The 25,424-nt window shown below is 53.3% G+C and overlaps 1 protein-coding gene across 1 annotated transcript; it reads left to right on the top strand.

Moving 5' to 3' along the window:
* Positions 1–759: 759 nt before the first annotated feature.
* On the top strand, positions 760–8,460 carry GPRIN2 (G protein regulated inducer of neurite outgrowth 2). Its single transcript, XM_033129674.1, has 2 exons — positions 760–927; positions 6,350–8,460. Exon 2 carries the CDS (start codon positions 6,356–6,358, stop codon positions 7,724–7,726), a length of 1,371 nt encoding a protein of 456 aa, XP_032985565.1. The 5' UTR covers positions 760–927; positions 6,350–6,355; the 3' UTR covers positions 7,727–8,460.
* The last annotated feature ends 16,964 nt before the right edge of the window (positions 8,461–25,424 follow it).

The raw sequence follows: 25,424 nt of genomic DNA on the forward strand, positions 1-25,424 counted from the left end.
CAGCCCTCAGGCCTCCGCCGGTCTGGCAGGGCGTGACCCAGTGTTCCCAGGGTCTGGACCGGCTCCAGACTCGTGGGGTGGGGTGGGAGCGAGGGAGGGCGTTTTGGGGCTGCAGGAGCCGCGGGAAGGGGTGCGGGCTTTGGGTGGGGTCATCTCACCTCCGCACTGCTATTACGCACGCCGGCTGTTGGGGGTCCATGGGGGTGGACTGGAGATTGAATGCCCGGAGTTGGGTTGGGTTGGGAGGCAAAGGTGGGGATAGAGGCACGGGCGAGGAAAGGGATGGGAGAATATAGGCCTTGGTGGCGGGGCTGAGCACGCAACTCTGGGGCTGGAGCCTAGGAGGTTGGGCGGAGGGCTCATACCAGGCCGGGCGGGGAGGGGCCAGGGAGGCAGAGCTCGAAGGACGGGGTCGAGCTTGGGGTCCAGGAGGTTGGGACTTGCAGTCCAGGGCTAGGGGAATGGGGGTCCGTAAGGGTGGGGCTGGAAGGGTCGGGGCCCTAGAGCTTAGGGGTTTCGAAGGCAGAGTCGGATGCCCGCGACTTGTGAAGGGCGGAGCCAGAGTGACGAAGGACATGGGGCGGGGCCGTGAGGAGGGGTCCCCAGGGGGGCTGCAGACCTCAGTGCGGGGCGTGTGAGGGAGGCAGCAGGGCTGAGGGGCAGGGCGACGGGGAGCGGACGGGGGCGGCGTCGGGGGCGGGGCCGGACGCTGACGCAGGCGGTGGAGCGCGGGGCGGGCCCAGGTGAGCGGGGCCGCCGCCCCCCGGCCCTCCTCCCGGGTGCCCTCGGCGGGTCGGGCGGCCGGCGGCTGGCGGCGTCTTCGGCCCCGGCCAGGTCCGGCTCCATCTTGGGCCGCTGAACCGGCACCTGTGGCGGCCGCAGGAGAAGCGCTTCCGCCGGCCGGCGCGGCCCGGGGCGGGCGAGAGGGTGAGAGGCCGGCTCAGCGCGTGCCCGTGGGGGGTGGGCTGACATGGGCGCTGCCTCCCCTGCCTGCGCCCCGGAACCCCGCACCTCACCTCTCTGTGCTCTCGGACTCTCTGCATCCCGTCCCCTGCCCAGGTCTCGGCGACCCCCAGGGCCGCATCCCTTCTCCCGTGTCTCCTTTTACTGCCTGTCCCATGCCCTCGCCTGTGTCTCCTCTGCCCATCCTCCCATTTACTCTGCCCAGGACCCCTCTCCCTCTGCACTCACCCCTGCTCCTACGGCTTCTTTCTGCTCCCAATCCCCCTCCCTGTGCCCTCCCTCCGTACCACCGCACTTTCCGCCCTCAGCCCCAAACCTCCCTTCCCTCTTACTCTCCTGCCCTCCTCCCTACCCCCTGGCCACACAGCCCCATCTTCCTTCAGCTGCTGTCCTTGCTGCTGGCAAGGTCTGCAGCCCAGTTTGGGGAGCGTGTTGACCTTCTCCCTGAGTCCGGGTGGGCTCTGAGCGAGAGGGGCGGAGAAGGGAACCCAGCCCTGGGAAGGATGTGTGGTCTGGTGTGTGTTCAGGCCTTTGGCCCGGCAGTCAGAGGCGGCCTGTAGGATTGGTTTGCAGATGCAGCTGTGTAGACGTTGTTTCCTGCAGTCTCCCCAGCAAAAGGGCCTGTGCGTCCACCTCTGGTGTGTCTGCGGGTGGGGTGCGGGCCCATGGCAGTGCACTGGTGCCCCTGAGCATGCAAGTAGGGACACGACAGCCACTGGGGATGCTTCTGGTTTGGGGCAGCAGGGCCTGGAGGCTTACCTTCTCCACCTCAGGTGTCTCCTGGGAAGTGGGGGCAAATCCTCCTCAGGTGAAGAAGCTCTGAAGTTGATGGGGGCTTGGGCTTCTGTCTGGTGAGCAGAGCTGGGTCCTTGGGTCCACAGTTACCCTAGAACCCTTTCCTGGCACAGCTTGTTTCTGGGCACCTGGTTCTTAAAGGCCCTTCTCTGTGATGGGCAAGCTTTGTCCCCTCTCAACACTCCCTCTCAGGAGTGTTCCCTGCTTCATTGCCCAACTTTGGCCTTGAGCTCCCTGTCAGGCTCCCAGGCCCTGCTGGTGTGGGTCAGACCACCTGCTGAAGGTTGCCACGCCCCCACTCTGCAATGAGGGATTTATGAGGTGTGTTACTTTACCTGGTCCCTGGGTACTAAGGTCCCTATTTTAACATTTGAGCAGCTTCCCCTTCTGACCACGTGGGCTTGCCTTTCCTGTTTTGGTTTTGCTGGAAGCAGAACTCATCATCCAGTTGTGTGTCCCTTACGAGGGGGCTTATGTGGATGCCACAAGTGTGGTCTGAGATGGGGCCTGCGTGCGGTGGCCTTGGTTGTCCCCCTTGGTACACACCAAAAGGCCTGTGCATCTGTGCTGGGGTGACATAGCAAGAGTTGGAATCTCTGACCAAGTGACCGAGCAGTCTGTTTGGCTGTCTGGAAGTTTCTGCAGAACTGGGAGCTTTTACTGAGAGTGACATTGGTTGATTGCTGCATGTGAAGCTGGCTGCTCCTCCACTTACTGACACGCAGAACCGAGGCAACAGGGCAGTCCTGCACTGGCCACAGGGCATTGGCCACGTCCCAACTTTGACATGAAATGGGGCAGGAGAGCGAACATTAAAGTATCATCCAAAGAACACTAGGGATCTTGGATACCCCTATGTGCCTTTTAGCTTGTGCTAAAACATCTTCCCAGGGTGAAGCCAGAGGCTTTCCCATGGTTTCCTGGGCATTTAGAATGCAGACTTTAAACTTGTGTGTGCCCATGCACGTGTGCCTGCATGTGCATGTGTGTCCCCCCAAATGAAGGTTTGAAATAGACTGGGAAACTTAGTGTGGTGATGAAGACATTGGGGACACTGGTGGTGACTATGTCCTAGGATGGGATGAAGGTAGGGAGGATTGGGACGCAAGATTAGGCCGACCTATGGGGTGTCTCCATGGTTTCCTAAAAGGGCCTCCCCCCCACTAGTTCCTATGGTACCTTGAGCAGAAGTCACTCCTGTTGGAAGGGGGAAGAAAAGATTATTATTAACAATCTCCGTTCCGGACAGTCCATATGCCATCACATTTAGTCTTCACAACAACCCGCAGGGTACGGGTTTACTTCTGTTTTGCAGATTGGGGAGAGTGAGGCCCAGAGCAGTTAGATGTCCACCTGCAGGCACTGACGCAGGAAGGGGAAGACCCCCCGCCCCACCTGCTCACCTGTGGCTCCAGGGCACATTTGGTCAGCTCCCACCACTCCCTGCAGGACCCATCTTCTTTGAGATAAGGGGTGTGGGAAACCTCCTTTCCTGAGGAATAACCTGGGTGACTTCCCTCAGAGGCCTTCCCTCCCTCAGAGCTGGGAAGGCCAGGTTGTAAGAGGAACGAATACTCACCCTGTTGGGGTTCAGCTGTGGGTTCTTTGACATTTCTGAGCAGCTTCAGGTCTCAGTTTTGTCCCCTGCCACCTGTGGAATAGGATAAGGGAGAGAAGCAACAGATACATATCCCCTACCCCTCTGGGGCCTCTGTGGTCACTGCTGTCTCTGGGTCGTGACTAGCCCTGGGTACTGGGCAGCCACCTGATGAGGCAAGCACAGGGGGACCCTTGTCACTGATGGTTTCTCACTCGCTCCTGGTGGGGTCTGAGGGTACCGCAGCCTCATTCCACCTGTTTCCTCAGGGAAACCAGGCCGTGGCTTGGCTCTTTATGGTCTTGCTCCCTAGGAGGGTCTGAGGGAGGTGGAGCTCAGCCAGACGCTGTGTAGGCTGTCCAGAGGAGGCCGCCTCGGCATTCTTGGATCTGCAGCTGGCTGATTGTCTGTCTTCTAGGGGCTGTTGGTGACCACGGCCTTCCCAGCCAGCAGGAGCACCTCCTGCCCTCCTCACTCCAGGCAGCCTAAGAAGCTGCTAGAAGCAGGTGGGGTGGGGGATCCAAGCTTTGTTCCCACTTACTTACGTGTTCTACTGGCATGTCTTGGGCACCATTGCGAGTGCCAGACACTGTGCTGGGTGCTGGGCTCCAGTGAGTCAGGGCACTGGGTAAGTAAAAAGGTGATGACAGTGGAGGGTGAGAGCATCCGGGATAAAGTTCTGCCCAGACAGAGTGGGGCACAGAGAACCATAGACATTCCTGGGTTTGATTCCTAGCTTAGCCACTCACCAGCTGTGTGCCCTTAGGTGAGTCACTAAACTTCTCTGAGCTTTGGCCGTCTCGTCTATAGAATGGGAATGATGATGTATCTCATGAATTTGCTCTGACAAGTAAATGTGCTGGAAGGGATGTGGCACATCCTGGCACATGGTGGGTGATTCGGTACTGGGAGCCATCATCATCATCGCCCTGACTCTTATTGGCTTTGTTGTCCTTTGTGTATATGTCCATCATACAGCTCCTTGAGGGTGGGGCCTGGATCCTAGTCTCTCTTGGCTACTCATCCTTTTCCTGACCCTTCCAAGGGCCAGTCTGGTGTTGGCCCCAAAGAGCAGCCAGGGTGGGCCACTCCTGCCCAGACTAGGACGGGGTCTAGAACTGCAGTCTAGTATGGTAATCATTAACCACACGTGGCCAGTGCCTACTGTATTGGACAGCGCGGAGTAGAGTTTTTCATCATAGCAGGAAGTTGTGCTGAACTGGACTCCATAACAAGTCTTGAGCTCTCAGGGGACCATAGCTCCAGAAACATCCTCACTGTTGGCTTAGACAGCCACCAGCCATCTGCTGAGCTCTGGGACAGCAAGAAGTTTGTCATTAAACAGAAACCAAGGCCCTTCCCACATTCCCTTTCAGGTGGCCTTGCTCTCCTGGCCTAGGTGGTTGGTTTTTGGCATTCTTATCAGCCCAGGGGTGGGAGGGCAGGACTTGGGGTTGCCGAAACTCTACCTGTTGCCTGCTGTCCCTGCCCTGTTTCTCCAGCCCATCCTGCTGAGCAGGGTGTCCCAGAGTGGTGTTCCTCGTTCACAGCTTTGGCCAGGGCCAGCTGGTCCAGATGTCCTGACCCCACTTCTTTCGGGGCCCTGCCCAGATCCAGCCTTAGGTGCTCTGCACACTTGGCTTCCTGCCCTCTGCTCACCCTTGAGCACCTTTTCCCTCCTCCCTCCAGGCATGACTTACATGGCTGGGCCTTTTCTAATCCATCACATAAAGTGAGCTCTCCTGTCTCAGAAATGCCCTCCCTCAGACCCTGTTTTTGGTGCTCAGCACTATTCCTTTGTAGTTTACTCTTGTTTTTGCTTATTCTCTCGGTCAGGCATATAGCAGACTCTCTCTGAGTGCCAGGTATGTGTCAGGTCAGTGCTGGGTGCTGGACAGACAGGGGAACAGGCCCCAGGCCTGCTTTGACAGCTTCAGGCTGATGCAAGGCCTGTGGTAGGCCAGAATCTTCCATCCAGGCCAGACAGTGCTCAGCCAAACATGGCACATGTTTTCCCGCCCAGCTTGGGAAAGCTTCCCCAGGATGAGACACTGAGGTTGAAGGGATCAGTGCTAACTCAAGGCTCCGGATGGGTCAGTGGGCAGAGGGGTCTGTGTGGCTGGAGGAAGGGACAGAAATGGCGGGGAGGAGGGACAAGGAGAGTGCAGACATACCTGGCAAGAGGGAATTTAAACTTTATAGAGGGTGTGTCTGACTGGTGGTATGGGACCCCATTCACAGGGCACAGGCGGATCTCAATTAGGGCCTGCTGTGCAGTAGGTGTTCAGAATATGGCTGTGGAATGAATGACAAATGCTGAGTGAGTCCTGCGTGTGAACGGCTGGTACAGGCGTCCTCTCCCTATCCCTGGAGCCAGAGATGGGGGTCAGGAAACCCCTGTCCCTTCACAGCTGCCAAGACGAGTCTCAGAGACGTGACAGCTCAGCCAGGCTGGGCCAGAGAGAACCCGGGACAGCTTTTAGTGTGTCCTCTACTTACTGCTTTTTCATCCCACAGACCTACTCTGGGCCCCCACTCTGTGCAAAGGAGGCCCCAGTCCAGACCCAGATGGATGCTGACAGTCCTGGGAGGAACCAGGCTAGTATTTGCCAGTCGAGCTTTACTGGTTATTAAAATACTGCAATACTTCTGTGCTGACTAAGAGCTATTGTCCCAAAGCCCCTACCCACAAGGCCCCAGCAGATGCGGCCTCTCCCCTGGCTTCCCCTCCATCCCCATAATCCAGCAGCAAAGAATCCACAGCTGGCATGGTGGGTGGTCTCTAGGACCCGACTCTCGGGCTGGTTCCAATTACTTGGTACCGGTTATTAGATATTTCAACTGTCATTCCTGTGTATAATGTGTGATGACCTTGTTGTGAAGTGTTTGGTGTTTTGTCCCCCCAGCGTGCCTGGCACCCTGTAAGCCCACAGCAGAGTCCAGAAGTGCTGTCACCCAACTCAACTCCACTCTCTCCCTCCCTCTCTCCTGCAGGCAGCCATGACCACCAGCCACCCTGAGCCGGGTGCCCAGGCACCCCTGAGCCCCCGCTCACAGCCCCTGTCCCGGAGCTCTTCCAGCCTGCTGGGTGAAGGCAGGGGACAGAGGCCAGAACTCCGAAAGAGTGCCAGCAGCACTGTATGGCAGGCCCAGCCGGGTGAGGCCAGCACCAGTCCTCAGGCCCCAGAGGAAGCGGGGCACCAGGCTGAGAGCACGGAGCAGACATGGGCCCCCAGCCCCCAGCCACGGCCCAGTGCTGTGGGCCACTGGCGGAGCAGCACTGTGGGCAACGTGTCTACCGTGGGTGGTGGTGACCTGTGTCGCCTGCGGACCCCCAGTGCCGCTGCTGTACAGAGGAGCCACTCGGACCTGGTCCGTAGCACCCAGACCCGGGGCCACAGTGGTGCTCGGAAGGCCAGCCTCAGCTGCTCAGCTCTCGGCAGCTCACCAGTCCACAGGGCTCAGCTGCAGCCCCGCAGTACTTCTGGACAGGGCTGTCAGACCCCTGCAGGTCTGGAAAGGGATCTGGCTCTGGAGGATGCGACTTCGGACTCAGCCTGGACACTGGGAGAGAGTCAGGTGCCACCAGTGGACCTGGGCAGCACAACCATCCACAGCAGCAGTCCCAAGGCTGGGCCCAAAGCCACTGGGCAGTCGGCTACCTCCTCCTGCCATGCTCTGCCCCCAGCAGCTCTAGTCTGTGGCATGGGGGAGGTGGGGACAGGTGGCTACTGCCATGCCCTGCCTGCCCCAGGGATCCTCGCCTTTCCCAAACTGGTGGCATCAGTGAGTGAGTCTGGGCTCCAGGCTCAGCGTGGGATGAAGTTCCAGTGTAGGTTGTCTGGGGCACTTTCTGGGCATTCCCACTGCTGTGCCCACCCTTGGGGTCCCACTGGGTTAGCTGTGGAGACTGGCGCCAGGACGAAGGATGTGTGCACCATGACATCAGCCAGTGACTTGGCCCCTGTGTTGGCATCCCCTATGTCAGCCCAGGATGCTGGTGTACAGGTGGCCCCTATGGCAGTGTGCAAGGCTGTGGCCACCAGCCCGCCCCTGGAAGCCCCTATGGCCCTGCATACATTCCCAGAGGTAACTCTGGGATCCAGCCTGGAGGAGGAGCCGTCCCCTGTGCGGGATGTTCGATGGGATGCTGAGGGCATGACCTGGGAGGTGTATGGAGCTGCTGTGGACCCTGAGGTGCTCGGCGTGGCCATCCAGAAGCACCTGGAGATGCAGTTTGAGCAGCTGAAGCAAGCCCCTGCCAGCGAGGACAGCCTGTCTGCCGAGGGCAGGAGGGGGCCGCTTCGAGCTGTCATGCAGTCTCTGCGGCACCCCAGCTGCTGTGGCTGCTCCAGTGCAGCCCCCGAGTGAGGAGCTGCAGCCCAAAGAACTGTCCTGGGCCCATGGACTCAGCCGCAGGCCAGGGACAGTGGGGACCACATTCTCCTCGGACCCACTGGCAGCCATGGACACATCTGTTGCCAGCTGCCAGCAGACCACCGGACTGCAGCCTGGGACTTCTTGCTACTCGCAGCTGCGCTGGGTTTTAAGGGCTTGATTCCTAAGAGTCACATCTCTACACATCTGGGCTCTGAACTTTGGGACAGAGTTTCAGCACTGTGCATGAGGGAGATCCTGAATTTTCTGTGAAAATACTCGCCTTCTGTTCAGGCTCTCTTCAGAACTCTGCCATGATTTCCCCTAGGACTCTTGATGGCTTTATTTTAAAGCAGTGCTGCGATATACTGAATCCTTGACATGAAGTGTGGGGCCCTAAGTGACAGGGATTGGCCGGGTGTTTAGAGAAGGGACGGACACTATCAGAGGCCTTCTGCGTTCCACACACTGCCTGTCACCCAGCCTCGCTGAGTCTTCACCTCGTGGTACAGATGAAACCATAGGCCTTTGGCACGGCTATGCCACGTGCCCAGGTTGGACAGCTCGAAGTGGTGGGCTCAGGTTCAAAGCAGGGATGGCTGAAGGCGGGGGTGTTTTCCTGCAGCACACGGCCAGTCAGTGCAGGGCAGTCGTGAGCAAGCAGAACTTACTGAGCCCACGTTCTGTGCCAGGTTCTGTGGATTCCTTGGGGAATGAGACAGAGGCTACCCGTGACCTCATTGAGCTCACTGTGTAGAAGGGGGGTACACCTCAGTACCGGGGTGTTGAGCATTTTAGAAGGGGCCGCAGCGTACTTCTAAGTGTCAGCTCCCTTGTAGGCCACTGTGTCAAGGGGCTGGCCTCAGGAAGGGGAGAACAGGTGGCCACCTGTCCCCAAATACGTCACAGTGCCTGAAATTGTACCATTATCACCTCATTCCTTTGGTTTAAGGATTTCTTTTCAGCTGGTGCAGTTCTTCAAAGGAGGGAGGGCAGGAATGGATGGGAAAAGAGAAGGAGACTGGGGTGATGTCTCCCAGCTGGTGGGAAATGGCAGAAACCGAGAGGCTGTGGCGGTGGGAGGCCTGTGGGCCTATTTGCCTGGTCCTGCCCACGTGACCTGACATGTGCCAGGGATCCTGAGGGCCAGGAGATCTTGGGAGTTGGGGAGCCCAGGACTCCAGGGCTTGGCACAGCCTGACTTCATGCCCTAGGAGCTCTCATGGACTGGGGAGGCTGCAGCGGGCTTGGACCTTATCCTGGGCCTTAGCGTTGAAAATCCAAGTGACAGCCAGAAGGTTAGTGTCCTGCCCAGGGTCACCCGCATGGGAGGGTGGAGTTAGGGCTCACATGCAGCCCTGCCCATAATCTGGCCCTGTTCTACTCTGCACCTGGGAACCCAGGACCTGACAGCTGGCTTACCTTTTCCTACCCCCAGGGACCTGGGACTCACTGAGGTGGAAGTGACTCAGGCAACAATGGGTTAATTTTTAAAGCAGGAGTGACCTGCTCACAGGCCAAAGGAGCCAGGTGAGAAAGGTACACTTCAGGTCAGAATGCTTCCCAAGGTCCCAGTGGGCCTTCTTACCCAGAACCGCGCCATTCCCACTCCTAGCTGGGCTGGGTAAAATGCCACCCCTGCTTAAAAATGACAGCAAATCAGAACCACTTCTGCCAGAGGAGGTGGCTGTGATGGGTGGAGGAGACTTGACCTTGCCTCCCTTTTAAAATGTGCTCAAGCAGGTTTTCACGCAGTCATGAGGCTCCGTCCAGCCCGGGGGCCTGGGCCTGTCTGTCCCTCTGTGTGTGGTATGGGGCAGGCACATCACGCTCTGGGCAGTGACCCGTGGGTGCTGGGCTGTCCTCACGCTTTCCCCTGCACAGGGGCTCCGGGAGCCCCAGCCGGTGGGGCCAGACTGGAGAGATCAGATGGCTGTGGGGACGTGAGCGGAGAGGTGATGAATGAGTGGGGAGGGCAGCTTCCCACGGGGCCATAGCCGAGCAGGGTCTTGAGGACACAGTGGGGTGGCGCGAGAAGGGTGTAGAGCAGAGAGAGAACAGCATGGTCGAACAGCCATGCTTGGAGCTGCCCGTCCTGTCCTGCTTGCGCCATTTGAGTCACTGCAATGCAGGCTGTGTTGGGTGTTCATTGGGTTGGGAGGCTGGCAAGGGGGTCCCCATTGTGAGGATCTTGGTGTGAGTGAGGAAAAGGACTTAGGAAGCTGTGGAAAGGGTGGCCCGGCCAGATTTCATTTTAGAAATAGCTCTTTGGCTGCCGTTGGAGATTAGTGTGGAAGATGAGAGCCCAGGGTAACAGGGACGTTGGCGCCAAGGAGGGGCCTGTTAGGGGGACACACACACACACACACACACACACACACACACACACGCACACCCCACATCCGCACACACATGGTGTGCAGTGGATTTGGGAAGGAGGAGGAGTTTCAGGAGGCTGAAGTTTCCAGTTTGAGCAAGAGGTGAGGCCGCCACCTGGGACATCGGGAGGCAGGTGGGAGGCGCACGAGGGGCAGTGCAGGGCCACACGACACGGGCTTTGGCTGGGACCAGTGAAACCCTTCATGAAGGGACTTTCTCCCGTGTCATATGCAGATTCTCATGAGTTCACTCTGGCTGATGTGTGCCAATCTGCCACCTCCAGGCTGCACTCGGCGTGCCCGGATGGCAGGCTGGGCTGGGCTCTGAATGGGAATGGGATAGCTGGGGCCACCCCCCCTCCGGTCCCCATCTTGACCAAATGTTGGCAGGGTGGTGCTGGAATCCATCTGGGCCTTGGGGCTCTGCATGGCTGGGGCCCTCAGGACCCCCTTCTGGTTAAGCTTGCTGCCCTGAGACAATAGGCACCGTGCTCTCCACCTCAATGCCCAGGCTGCACAGCCTCAGCTGGCAGTCTACCTGGAGCGACAGCAGCTTCATTTCTGAATTGGCCCTGGAGACAGAAACCTCCACCCCCTCCCACCTTGCTGTGGCCCCTCCCTGCCCAGGCCTGACTGGCAGTTCTTCAGGGTCTCAGGACATGGCCACCAGCTTAGTTTACAGGTCTTCTCCTCTCAGTCTCCAGATTTAGAACCAGACTTTCTGGGTCTCCTTTAGGCCCTGCTCTGGGAGGTGGTGGATTTCATTATTTGTATGTTCGTTTTGTTTTGAGTGTAAAATAAAGTATTGGAGGTCAGAGCTTTGCGAGGGAAGGGTCATTTGTCCTGGCCGGTCTTGTTTTTTTTTTTTTTTTCTGATAGTTTCTGTGCTTTGGAGCATTCACCCCAGATTACTAGAGCTCCCTGCCCAGGCAGGAATTCCCCTCTCTTCTGTCTGTGGCCCTCCTGCCTGGCAGCCTTCCAGGACCCCAACAGCTGAAGCCTGGCTTCAGGAGTGTGTTACCTCCATCCCTGGCCAGGACATGGCATGCATCTCTTGTCCAAGCCCCAGGCTGCCATCACCCTTGCAGGGAATCAATAGTCTGCCTGGGGGGAAGCTGGTCCTGCCAAAAGGTAGGATACTGCTGCCTGAGGACACAGTGTGGGGAAGGTTGGAAAAGTTGAGAATGGTCCTGTCCCACTGTGACATCACCTTCTGTGTCAGTTGGGTTGGGTCTGTGTCCCCTAGAAGTGCTGGATTCTTATTTCATAGGGGGCCAACAGACATCAGACATGCCTTTCCAATGCAGGTCCTGACATGTAGGACCTGAGGTGGGGTGCACTGTAGCTTAGTGGTTTAAACTTGAATTTGAATCCTGGATCTCACCTATAGTTGTGAGATCATGGGCAAGTTACTAACTTCGTGTATCCTCAAATTCCTCATCTGTAAAATGGGTATCATAATGGTGCCTCCTTCTCAGGCTGCTGTGAAGATTAAATGCAATAACTCACATAAAGTGCTTAGCACTGAGTTAGCCCTCAGCACATGTGCTGGTGGTATTGGGGGCCACTTCTGTAGTCACAGGAGGGCCTAGCTCTTCCCTGTATCCTGTCTTGTTGAGCATTCCTCATTCAGAACATCTTTCCAAGTCCTCCACCCTCTGCTTTGCACCTTGCTTGGGACAAGAGTGCTCTGGCCATGCCCTCAGAGACGCATTCCCAGAGCCGTGCTGAAGACAGCCACACTGGTCTGGGGCTGGGCTCCCTGGGAGCTTGGGCTGGGATGAGGATTCTGGATTTATTACGGAAGAGGGAATGAGGAGCACAAGGTCGGAAGGCACAGAAACCAAGCCAAGGGTGTGATTTCAGGTAGAGACCTGGCCTCACCCCGGTTCCACAGGGGGCCCTGGGGACAGGTTCTACCTCAGGGTAAGGGATGGGGGTGGAGTAAACTCCAGGCACCTTGGCTCTGGCATGCGGGCTAGGAAGCTCCAGTAGCCCTGGGGCAGGTCTCTGCATGGGATTGTAGGGCCTATCCCAGGGGTGTCCCAGGAGTCGGGGGGCCCCCGGCCGACGGTTGCATCGTGTCCTGAGCAGCTCCTGACCCAGTAGACTTGCATGGAGCCCGACACCCACAAATGTCCAGACCTTCTCTGTGAGTTGCTCTGAAGGAGTTGTCTCATTTGAGTTCATGCCAAGGGACCCTGGTTCCTGAAACGCAGAGCTTTGCATGTGCCCATGTTAAGTCTTTTCTCAGTCATCATTTTGGCCTGGCCCAGTTTTGTCATCTGAACCTATGACTGGTCCTTTATCAGTTTCCATCCAACTTGTTTGGCAGCTCAGGGCCAGACAGAGCCTGGGGCCTGTCACTGGGTTTCCTGAGGTCAGCACTGGTCCCCACGTCCCCAGAATCCACTGTCACCATGGGCAAATTCATTTAAGGCAAATTTGTTAAAATCCAGATTTTCAACCTCAGTAGCACTCTCTTACCCTAACTGTAACCCAAGGACTTGTCCCCTCCAAACAAGGAAGGAGTGTAGCAGGGCCTGGCTTCAGTCCTGGTTCTCAGCAGGCCTGGTTCTGGTGTTCACGGCTTCCCTTCCTAAGATCTTAGCTATTTCTGTTCAACAAGCTGTTCGAGAAGTCTGAGATCAACAGCAAGCTAAGATTTACAGACTCTACCTTCTTTCCCTTCTGCACACTGGGAGCTGCCCCACCCCTGCCCTTGACACCCCCTCCTCTTTGGCACCCAGGGGCTTACCTCACATTTCCTGGGAGGTGATTTGAGGGGGTGGGGCATGATGCTCATCACAGCCAGTCTCTAGCACCTTCCTGATGGAGACTTTCCCCAGGGAGCTCACCCTTATGATGGGAGTCTTTCCGAAGCCGGCTGGAGATCTCCCTGGGAGGCCTTCCTCCTTGGAAGAACCTGGGCTGGTTCGGTTGCTGTGGTTATAGAGAAAACATAAACCAGGAAAAACATCTGGAAAACTTGCTCTTTATTTAAGAACACCAAATCAAACCAAAGTTGCATTGGCCTACAGTATAGAGGATGGAGTGGAGTCTGACTCTTTTGCTTCGAGAGTTGGGTAAACGTTGCCTTTTCTCACTTTCTCAGTGACTCTCCAGGACTCATGCCTCATTTCTCCTCTTCCACGCCCAAGATGGCTCAGCAAGGAGACATGTCTGGACCCTGAAACAAGTGCTCCCAAATGGGTTTCTTAAAATCTGTTTTCCATGGCCCCACTTTAAAGGAGCGGATGTGGGAATTGTAGGACTATGGAACTTGGGCTTGGTGAGTGTGTCCAGTATTAAGGTGTCTGGCTTTTAGCCATGTACTCGTCTCCTCACCCAGTCTGTCGTGGCCTGGAACTTTTCATTCCTTAACTTCTTTCCCGAGAATAGACATAGTATGCTTTTTTAGCCTCCTGTGAACATGGCCGCAGGAGTGCAGTGCCTCCATGGGTGTGCAGCCAGGGACAACTGGGGAGGCTCTGCTGGTCCTGCACCCACCTGGTGCTCTTTCGCCCCCATCCCCTATTTTTCCTTAATCTCAGTTTCCCCCATTTTCTCCTTTCCTGTCTCATGTCCTCTTTGCCCCCCAGAAACCTGTCTCCCCCCTGTCCCCCTGTCCTTGCCCAGCTTCCTTCCCCTTATGCCAAGGGTCTGCCTTGCCTTATCCCTCTGCTCCAATAGCGCTCTCTCTTCTTTTGGTCTGTGCCATTTCTCCCCCAGCCATGGCTGGGGGGTCTCTCGGCATTCCTGTTTTTCATGAATATAGACACTCCTTCCCCATCTGTCCCTTCTCTCTTTGGATGAAAACTAAAACATTTGAACTTGAGATAAATTTTAAGCATCTTCCTAGAGGAGAGGCTTCCTTGGGCACCTTGGGGTTGCTTTGTCAGGCTTCCATCACTTTTGTCCCCAAAGAGAAAATGGGTGAGCTGGAGTGACTTTGGCCTGGCTGGAAGGGCAACCCATCAGTCCTCAGTTTTGGTGGCTCTTATTGTGTCCTGACTGGCTAGGTCACCTGCTGGGTACCGGGTGGGTGTTGCTGGCTCTAGGTGGGTACCGGGTGGGGTCTTCTGGCTCTAGGTGGGCCATCTCCTTTTCATGTTCTCAGAATCTTTTTGCATGGCTTGTAATTAGGCTGGGGCAAGGCCTGGGCCTCAGTGGGGACACACTGTGCTGTCCTATCTCTGCCTCTCTCCTGTGTGGGACTGGGCTTGTGTCTAGGAGCCAGGGCTGGGGTCAGGGAGAGAAGACTTTTGTCTTTGCACCAAGTGGACACCTGAGATGGTGCCCACTGAGAAGGCCTGAGCAAGGCCCAAGTAGGGAGACTTTGTTGGGGCTGGAATTTTCCATGGCTCACCAAGGAACTAAACTTAGGGTGCTGGAGCCCAGCTGGGGAGGAGTGGAATTGTCCCCTCACCCCAGGACCCATTGGCCCCTCACCTTTAGCCTTCTGTGTTGCCCTTCTTCTGGTCACTTCTCATTTTTAGCAGTCAAGAGTTTGGGAAGGTGGTGACTAAGATGCAATTTTGTATGTAAGCTTTGTGGCTTTTATCAGCCCAACTTTTGTCTCTTGAGGAAGACTCTCTGGTTTGATTTTCTTTCCCCCCAGAGTTGGGGGAATTTAAGGAGAGGGGAAAGGGCTTCATGCGAAGCTTCCAACTCCTGAATTCTCCCAGATGCAATCCCCTGTTGTATCCCCTTGGGCAGGACCCACAGGGCTGGGGTGGGGGAGGCAGGACCAGTAGGGCTGTGGTCCCAAGAGGGCTGGGCCACAGAGCTGGGCACTACTGGAAGTGCCAGGAACATTGCCTGAGCCTTGCGGAATGGCAGGACAGCCAGGTGGGAAGTTGGATCCTGCCTTTATTTGCATTCTTGATATTTTATCATTTATTTTTTGCATTGATTTTGATTTAAAATTATTGAATGACAATATTTATCTTGATTACCGAGTCTTTTGCTGGCCTTAAATTTAGCATCTAGTCCCTGCCTGGCTCCTCCTTTTTCCCTAGGATCGTAGGTCCCCTCAGTCCCCTGTGGTTATGGAATTGGGGCTGGGAGCAAAGAGGCCTCCTTTCCTCCTCCCGCCCCACATCCTCACCACTGGCGGGAAGTGAGCAGCGCGTGGGGAAGGTGGGCTTCGGCGTCGGTCCCAGGCGGCCGGGTGGAGGCCAGCGCAGGACACCACCACGAGCAGCAGCAGGTCCGCGGGAGGAGCCCAGACGCCCTCTGATGGCCGCGGCGCGGTCCTCCCGTGGCACCTGGGAGCGCAGGCTGAGAGCCACCGACCCGGCCCGGCGAACTCCCGCGGGTCGGGTCCTCGGGGGAGGGTGGGGTGAGGCGGGCAGGGTCGGGGAACGGCAGTCCCTGCCAGGTGGTGTTCCTTCGCCTTCCCCTGCCCCTCCGCCCTTCTTCCGGACACTCCCCGCCAACCTGGTCTGCGGGGCGGATGCCGCAGAGGAGGACAGAGATAGAGAAGGTGGAGCGGGTGGAGTACAGACAGGTGACAACGGCGGCATTGGGGGAGGAGACAGCCTCATTTTACTTAGACCTTTGATTCCGGATGTGAGTTACACACCCCGAGGGGGCTGGATGTAGGGGCCTTCGTCGTTCCACCCTAAACTTCGTGTATTTTTGTAACCCTTCTTTCCTTTTCTTTAAATTTACATAAAATCTCTAAACTGAGGGATGGTCCCACCCCCAGGAGGGTCCTCTTTCTGGGCCACAGGGAGAGCAAGTGTGGACAGCCAGGGTTGGGCCTCCCCTTACAGGGGACTGAGCCTGTCTGGCAGAAGAGACCACAGGGAGGGAGTGTGGGGTGCAGTGCGCTGAGGAGGGGGTCTGAGCTAGAGCTCACTGTCACGGAGGAACTGAGTCACGGAGGAACTGAGGCCCAAAGTTCACGGCGGTGCGGGCTTATTCTGAGGATCTTTCCCCCTGTCTTTCCTTGCCTGGCATGATCTCCACCAGCTCCATCTGGTGCCTAAGGCCAGCAGGGGTGCTGGCCGCCGAGAGAGATTGGAGGGAGAGCCTGTTCCTGACAGCAGGTCAGGCAGGAGTACAGGGGAGGGCCTCATGATTGAAGAGTGGCTGTGGGGGCACGTGGAACTGGGAGAACGGAGCCTGCACCGGAGTGGGCTTCTCCTCTGCAGTGGGGGAGAGGGAGTGGCGGTGTTCAGGACAAGCCCTCCTCTCATCCCAGGCCCACAAGGCCCCTCTGGGCTGGGATCTCCCTTAGGCCTTTTTTGGCTGCAAGTAACTGAATTATGAACCAAAAGTTTTCTACATAGTTAGAACGTTTAATTTCCCACTTAATTCTTAATTTCACATAAGAATTTGGGAGGTCACTGTTCTAGAGTAGGCTCAGTGGCTCAGTGGCGACATTAAGGATTCATATTCTTTCCATAATTTTGCTCTGCCATCTTTAGGGTGTCCTCACGGTCCAAGATGTCTGCTGCAACCCCAGACGTCACATTTTCATAGTAAGGAAGAAACATACAACCTGCCACAAGAGGCTGTTGTTACACACAGTTAATTAGTTGAAAAACATTAGCTTTTCATCGTCATTGAACGAAGGCAAAGATAATATGGCTGCCACATTCTGATACTAAACAAATGGCAGAAGCGGTGAAGACGTTTTCCATACATTATCATCTTTCCTTCTCACAATGAGCCCCATTTCACAAGGGCAGCTGAGATTCAGAGAGTTCAAGTAACGTGTCCTGTTGTATTACCAGGAAATGAAGAAACGGGAATTCAAACTCCAGTCTCTGTTAGGCCTGGCTTTTTGTTTTCTTAAAAATGAAAGGAACACATATCTATGGTAAGAATTTCAAACAGTACAGACCTTGGCTTTTGTTTTTAAACACTGTACATGTTCATTATAAGAATTTCGAATAGTGTAAAGTGTACAGTGAAGATCTGCCTCTCTCCCCTCTTTGCAGATCCCACAGTTACCACTGTAATTTCCATTGGTCTTCTAGGAAATTTCCTTTGTAATCACAGTTCAGACTTCTAAATATTTCATATGAAGGAGATCAACTTAGACACTAGTCTTCATTTATTTTAAAAAATTAATGTATCTTACAGGTACTATTGCCATATATAGATTCTACCTCCTTCTTTCTCATGGATATATTGTATTACATAGAATACAAGAGCTTTTTACAAAACTAAACCAGTGCTCTTTTGCTGGACTTTGTGTTATTTCCCATATTTTTTGCTATTATAAAAACCATGTAAAAAGAAATATCCTTGTATGTATAGTTTTGTGTATATGTTTATATGTGTGAAAATATCTGTAGGATAATGCTTTTAACAGATGGTCATGTAAGTGTCTATACATATTGATAAATTGTTCTCCAGAATGATTTCACCAATAATACATGCCCACATTTGAGTGTTATCAAACTTTAGTATTTTGTCTACTTTGATAAATGAGAAAATGGTTTCTTTTCTGATTTGCAATTCGCTATGAGGAAGGTTCTGTTTAGCTAGACTGCCTGGGTGAGAATTTCTGTTTGGTACTCTCAAGCTGTGTGATGTTGGGCAAGTAGCAGAACCCCCTGGACCTCAGTTTCTTCATCTATCAAATGGCGATTTGTAAATGCCTTATTAGTTGGATTTCAGGATTTAGTGGCATCATACACGGTAAAGTGCTAGCATAGTTCCTAGCTCAAAATAAGGGCTAAGTAAATGTTAGCTATTATTATTATTATCTAATATGTTTACTGACCATTTGAATATGTTTATGATCTGCCTATTCATATCTATTCATATCTAGTTTCACTGGATGGATGCCTCTTTTTCTTATTGATTTGTTAGAGCTCTTTGTATATTAATAACATAAGTTCCTTTTACATGTGTTACAAGTATTTTTTGTTTGTTTATATTTTAATAGACTTTAGTTTTTAGAGCAGTTTTAGGTTGCACAGCAAAATTGAGAGGAAGATACAGAGATTTCCCATATGCCCCTGCCCCCACACATGCACCGCCTCCCTCATTACCAACACCCCCCAGCCGGGTCCATTAGTTGCAGCTGATGAACCTACATCGACACATCATTATCTCCCAAAGACCATAGTCTACGTTAGGGTTTCCTCTTGGTGCTATAGATTCTATTGGTTTAGACAAGTGTGTAAGGACAGATAAGCATCATTATAGTATTATACTGAGTAGTTTCACTGCTCTAAAAATCCTCTATGCTCTTTTTATTCATCCCTTCGTCCCCCTGAACCCTGGCAACCACCGATCTTTTTATTTTTATTTATTTATATTAGTTTCAGGTGCACAAAACAATGTAATAGTTAGACATTTACCCCCCACAAAGTGATAACCCCCTCCCCCCAATCTACCACCCCTCTGACGTCATCTATAGCTGTTACAATTCCCTTGACTCTATTCCCTATGCTGTACTCCACATCCCACGACTATACGTGTACCGCATTTTGTTCACCCATTCATCCCTTGATGGACAGTTAGGTTGCTTCCACCTGTTGGCTCTTGTGAATAGCACTGCTGTGAACGTGGATGTAGGTCACGGCCCCCAGTTCATGAGGGGTTTCTACTGGTGCCAATGAAGCACGTTCTGTCACATTCCTGTTAATCTACTTACCGTCCCAGGAGAGGAGATGCCATTGGCCCTTCCTACACTGGGATCTGGATTCTGTTACTCACAATTCTTAGGCAGAAAAAAATACTATTTCTGGGCCAAGGCGTGGAACTGGACCAAGGCCCCCAAAGTCCAGCTCTAGGTAGACGGTAAAGTTTTGACTCTCTAACTGAGTATTTGAGAGACCCATTTTGGATGGTTCAGAACAATCCAAGGGGGAACTTGCTAGACTGGAAAGGAGATGTTTTATCTCAGATTCTTCATGATTCAAGCCAGTTATTCATCCATCATCCACATTCTCCAAGCACCATCTGTCCTTACCGATTTGTCCGTCCATTTAATGTCTCCATCTTTCATCTATCCAGACTTTCATCCACCATCCATCTCTCCATTGACTCATCTACCCATCTATCCATCTATCTACCCATCTGCCCATCCCTCTAGTTTTTCTACTGCTCTGAGACAGGCACTACTCAGTGCTGGGAGACATAGACAGGTATTCTTTTTGTGGAGAAACTCGTAGTTTATGCAGGGAGAAGGACACGCAAATAAGTGATCACAAACCAGCATGAATGGGAAGAGCATGTGTTAGTTAAAGCTGTGATTGTCAGAGAAGAAAGTCTCTAACTGCCTGGGGTGATGAATAAGCCTGAATGAGGTGGTGAAATTCATTAGGCAGAGAGGGGAGGAAGGGTACCCCATGCAGAAGGCACCGATTATGCAAAGGTGGGAAGTTACCTATATGGTTCAAGGGTGGGGGGGTATTGTGTCTGCGGCCTGACGTGGAATGGGAAGAGCCCTGCTAAGGCCATGGTACCTCATCCACTGAGCAGGCAATGTGAGCTGTTTTCTAAGGCCAGAGCTGTGGGACAAGACTGTGTTCTTGCCTCAGGCGCCACTGCTCTCAGGGGTGCTGGGCAGAGGTGTTACTGGAGGTGTGTTTGGATTGCAGGGCCCTGATGCCTGGGCCTCTCCCCATGCAGGCTGCTTCTCTCCGTGAGTGGCTCCGTGTGGGGGGCCTCTTCCTGCTATAGCACACAAATTGGGAGGGAACAGGTGACAGGGCCTTCTTACTTTGCTCCTCCCTCTTGCCGCCTTGGGTAGTCTCGAGATTACCTTGGCAGTGATAAGCAGGGTGCCGGGGGAGAGGGGACTTCCTGAGGCCTGTTGCCTCACAGCCGGGGACAACATACAGCAGGGGCTTAGCAAATACAGTGTCCAACTCCTACAGCGCACTGCTGCTATTCCTGGTTTCTCCAACTGGGGCACCCCTGTGTCTGAACAACACAAGGGAGAAGGGAGTTGGACGTGTCAGAGCACCCGCTGCTGCCTCTTCAGGAGCTTTCTGGCACGCCTCCTCCCCTTCCTGGCCACATCAAGCAGGCAGTGTTGCGGTCTGGGCATGAGAAGACTTGGCTCTGGTTGGGCATGGGCCTGACTGACCACAGGTGCAGGGAGAGAACCCTGCCCTTTCTCAAGTCCCCTTGGGGGGATCACCCCTGTTCATTCATGGATCTCAGTTCTGCCTGGATCTGTGTCTGTTTACCACACATCCCACCTCTTCGTACTGTCCACTGTAGTTGTTGATGCTAATTCAATGTCAACAGGAATCCCCAATTTGGTGAAGAAGGAAACTTTATTTAGTGCGAACACCTCATTTGTGATATAGCACGGTTGTGAGAACAGCATGGCAGTGGAACAGCTCAATAGTGTTACAGCTCAATTATGAAGGAGCATATAGCTGTGAAATAGCACAGCTGGGAGGTGGCCCTAGGGCCAGGCCCCTCTCTGGCTCTGCTCTGCTCCATGCTGGTCTGCTCTGGTCTGCTTGGCTCTGCCTGCTCTTCTCTGGTCTGGTATGGCAAGATCTCTGGTTGTTTCAGCTGAGGAAACAGTGCTCAGTGGAACAAGAAAGAACGCTCTGTGAACCAAAGGGGAGCTGACTTACATAGACAGAAGTCCCCACCCTTGGTCCCTAATTGGTCTGTCTTCATGCTAATGAGGACTCCAAATCCTCCAAGTTCGATTGTTCTAAAAGACACTGTTGTGATGGGTCAGAATGGAGCCACTTTGATTGGTCAGTGAAGAGGCCGATGGACTATATAGCTGCACATCTCTGATTGGACAAAGTCTCAGTCCTATTGGTTGAAATACAATTCCAGGAACTCCTTGATAAGGGCTCGCTCAGATGGCAGGAACACAGTACAGACCGGAGGTTTAGTGCTGGCGGGAGGCAGTTCAATGCACACTTCTCCCTGAAGCGTGCTTTGCGTGCAAGGCCCCTGTTTAGAAACGGCTCCTAGGCGCTGCTTTTAAATAAGAGCCCAGTTATGCATCAGGAGCCCTTCTCAGTAGGTATCTTCTTTCTCAGGGTCCACAACATTAATACGTTTTTAACATTCATTTTTTTCAGCACAGTTGTTATGTGCCAGGCAGTGTACTAAGTACACTGGCCTTTCATCAAGAAACAGTGAATTAGGTGTTACCCCATTTCTAGTTAAAAAAAATTTAAGTTCAGAGAAGTAAAATAGATTGCTCCAGGTTGCAGACCAGAAAAACTGTGGAATGGAGAACTTACAGATTAATACGGACCTTGAGTCTTAGGTCCTTGTTGGAACAGCTCCTGTATATAGTACTATGTCTTCAACAGAAGAGTGACTAGTTTACCTTGGACTTCTGAGACGAGTATCATCAATATTATAGATGAATGTCTACTCTTGATGTGGCCAGAGGTGTCTTTTCCATTTGGAAATGAGGTAATTCTTCTGAATTCCTAGCTCTCTTGCCGTGAGCATATATTACACCTGAGAGAAGAGTCAGCAGATTATGGTAGAAATAAGTAAAAGCAAGAATGACAAAACTCACAACCACAAAAGTAATTCGAGGCAGTGTTTATTGGGTGCCACAAGTCACGTGGCTCCACCCAAACTTTTACATTTGTTACTTGTTTACTCCTCCATCAACCCTAGGAGGTAGGAGTTGTTAACGAAGGTTTGGACAATTAAGTTAGCGAATTCATCCTAGAAAAAGTGCTACATACCTCATTGCTGAATATCACTATAGTCACCTTTGAAGTACTCCCCTTGGAAAGCTATGCACTGATGCCAGTGGCTAGTCCACCCTTCAAAGCAATTTTGGAACTCTTTTTCTGGAATGGTCATCAGAGCTGTCATCATATTATCCTTGATGTCCTGAATGTCATCAAAATGTCTTCCTTTCAATATTTCCTTTATCTTTGGGTGGAAAAAGAAGTCATTGGGGGCCAGATCAGGTGAGTAGGGAGGGTGTTCCAATACAGTTATTTGCTTACTGGCTAAAAACTCCCTCACAGACAGTGCCATGTGTGAGCTGGTGCATTGTCGTGATGCAAGAGCCATGAATTGTTGGCAAAAATTTCAGGTCGTCTAATTTTTTCATGCAGCCTTTTTAGCACTTCCAAATAGTAAACTTGGTTAACTGTTTGTCCAGTTGGTACAAATTCATAATGAATAATCCCTCTGATATCAAAAAAGGTTAGCAGCAGCCGTGCAACAAGTTCGTGAACTTAATTGTCGGACCTCGTATCTACCCATTTAATGGAGGTGGAGACTGAGGCCCAACTCAACTTTATTAAATTTAATTGCTCTGACCCCAGGGGTTGGCACGTAGATCATCCAACATCCTCCATTCAACCCCATCTATTAAGATGTGTGTATGTCGGTGTGGAGTGCAGCAGGCCTGGGACAGGCTCTAGTGTTATGAGATGAGAAGGAGATTGGTCCTTGCCTCTCCTTGTCTCTCGCATAGTGCTGGAAGACTCTGTTCATTGTGGCAGGGTACTGTCTCCCACAGTACTGTCTGTGAGCTGGGGCACTGGGCACACTCACTGGGGACTGTCGGCTAGTCACAGCCCCTCTGGGTTTCCCTCCATCAGCATTTCCCAATTTTCCAGACTCTAGGAATCATATGAGGAGCATGTTAGAAGGAGCAGATTCCTGGCCTGCAGAGATCCCTAAGTCCAATTCTGCAAGGGATCCCTGGGCAAACCCAGCCTGTCCTGGGCTCCTCTCACGTACTTGGGTATGTTTCCTTCTGTCATCCTTGAACAGCCCTGAGGAGTAAAAAACTTTCCTGTGTTTTAGTGAGGAAACTGAGGCTCAGGGAAGTTAAGGAGCTTGGCCAGTACACACAATTGGCAGGTTTTCAGCACTGGTCTGACCATCCACCCACCTGGTTGCCCAGTGGGGAAGGGAGGGAGCCTCTTTCGCTGGCCACAAGAGAGGGAGAGACCGTGGCAATTTGGGTCACTGTCCAGCCCTGGGGGGGTCATTTTGTAGGCTATGTTCAATCCACAAAAGATGACTTTTTTTGGCTCAACCATCAACATCTGACATAGAAGAGAAAGGAGGAATTCCTCTGGTTGAAGCATGTCTGTGTGTCTGTGCATGTGTGTTTGTATGTGCATGTGCACATATGTCTCTGTGTGCATGTCTGTTTGCACGCACGTGTTTGTGTGTGTGCATGCTTGCACACACATCTGTGTGAATATGTGTTTGTGTGTGTGGCTCCCTCAGACTCCCTGGGCTCAAAGCAGCCCATTTGGAAGACTTCATTGGCTGTCGGTGAGACTGGCCGAGACAGGGACTGGCCTCTTTTGGGTAGGACATCGGCTGGACCTCCTGACCCCCAGGCCAGCGCCCCTTTGTGCCTTCAGGCTGCTTCTGACTCTCCCTTGCAGAGTTCCAGGTGCATTTCAGTAGCCCCACTTTCTCTGCAGTCCCAGTCTGGAAAGAGCTGGCGTCCCCTCAAACTTTAGGTAATGCATTGTCTCAGGGCTCTGGCCCCTCTTGGATGGAAGGGCGTGGGTAGAAAGGTAGGTAAGCGGCTCAGACGTGTGATCCCTGCTGCCCTTTTGCAGGGCTTTTTGGGCAGGTTCCAGGAGTGTCCTGGGTATGGCCCTGCCCCCTGAGCCAGCTCTAGGCCCAGTGTGCTCTGGGACTGGATGCTCAGGCCTTCCCAGGACTGAGTTCTTCCTTCTTCCTCTCACAGATGTGTCTGTCTGCTCCTCCTGCTGTTCCCAGGCCGAGGCTGGCTCTGTTACACCAGGAAGTACAGAGAACATAGGAGGTTAGGCTGCCAGCTCTGCCTGCAGGCTCTGTGTCCCCTTCCTGCATCCACATCCCGAGCTCTGGAGAGGTGTGCTAGGACAGGAAACACACCCAGCAGCGAGGTGCCTGCCCCGGGGGACGGTGTGGGGGTGGGCAGAGTCCTTCCCCTCTGAGGGTCTCTGAGAGCCTGACAGATTGTGTGTCCTACGTAACCCGTCCTCTCACAGAGGGCCCATGTGTCACTGTGGAGTTTCCTGGGTGGTTCTCTACCCAGCAAACCTGGGGAGGAAGGGGGAACTTCCATTACATGTGGGCCCACGGCCAGGTGTGCTATAGCCTGGGGCAGCCCATCGATACCTGGAGACCCCAGGCTGTTCCTCAGCCCCACCAGGGGCCTTCAAAGTGGGAGGCAAATAAAGGGAGGTTATGGGGGGGATGGTCCCCTGAGGAGGAGAATGTGGCCTGCAGGAAGGAGTAGGGAGGTCAGTGGGGATTTCTTGGAGGCCGACCATACGCAACATTGGCCACTGGGGCCTGTGGCTCATTACTTTACTTGCTTTAATAAAGAATGTTTTTCTCTCCTGAGTGTCTCATGTTTCTGCTCACAAAAATGATGCATCTTCAGAGTGAACTTTTTATTTTTAAACAAAAGTACAAAGAAGAAAATAGATGTTGCCCATTATCCCACTATTGAAAAGTATTCATGTTTTGGTCATTTTCTTATGAAAATTTATACGGGTATTTTATATGTATATGCATTTATTTATAAAACTGGTTTATACTTTAAGTTCTGTTTTGCAACCCTATTTTTCACATAACCGTTTGCTGGGTTCTGTGAGTCCTAGGCCTGCTCCACAGGAGTCCCTCTTCTAGAAGAGGAAAGCAGACTGGGGCCTGATGGTGTTAGGGAAAGCAAGGCCAGGCTGGGAGAGCCGGTAGCTTTCATGTGGGGACTTTGGTTCAAAGGCCAGTTGGGTGGCCCCAAACTGGCCTTGGGTCCTCAACTGCCCTTCCTCCTGACGCTCCATCAGTGTCTCATTGACCAAGCACCTCCTGCCCTCTCAGTGATGGATATGCCTGCTGGATATATGATACTTCTATATTTCAGATACTTCTGTCTCAAAAGCATTTGTTAATAAGAGATCAGTGAGAGAGCATCAGTGTGAAGGGACAACGGGGCACTGAATTCAGGCAGACTGGTGCTGTTAATTACGGTTGCTGTGCAACCTGGGTAGGCACTCACCTGTTGGAGCCTCAGTTTCTTCATCTGAGAAATGGGCTTCCTGGCTCTGCCTTAAAAGTTGTGATGGGGTCAGACATGATGAGTGTGAAGCCAGTGAGGAGCACACGCCTGTGAACAAGGCCTCTTCCCCACCAATCACGTGAGGGCTGAATTTGGGGTCTATGGGCCTCGAGCCCCTTCTTTCTTTGTTGGTTGAGGAATGAAAAGCTCCACACTAAGCAAAGTGTGCCTCCTGGCCTTGTGTCCGAGTGGCTTTCTAGGCTGAGGAGTGGTGAGGAATGGAAGAGAGATTCTGGTGGCCCATTGGCATCTGGCTGTGGATGTGTGAGCTGGGCTGAGGGAACAGGTTGCAGGGAGGCCAGGG

This window comes from Rhinolophus ferrumequinum, chromosome 16, assembly GCF_004115265.2.
Source record: "Rhinolophus ferrumequinum isolate MPI-CBG mRhiFer1 chromosome 16, mRhiFer1_v1.p, whole genome shotgun sequence".
Taxonomy (NCBI): Eukaryota; Metazoa; Chordata; class Mammalia; order Chiroptera; family Rhinolophidae; genus Rhinolophus; species Rhinolophus ferrumequinum.

What these genes read in the sequence shown, in the direction of transcription:
- GPRIN2 (XM_033129674.1), top strand. Translation starts at nt 6,356, where the DNA reads ATGACCACCAGCCACCCTGAGCCGGGTGCCCAGGCACCCCTGAGCCCC.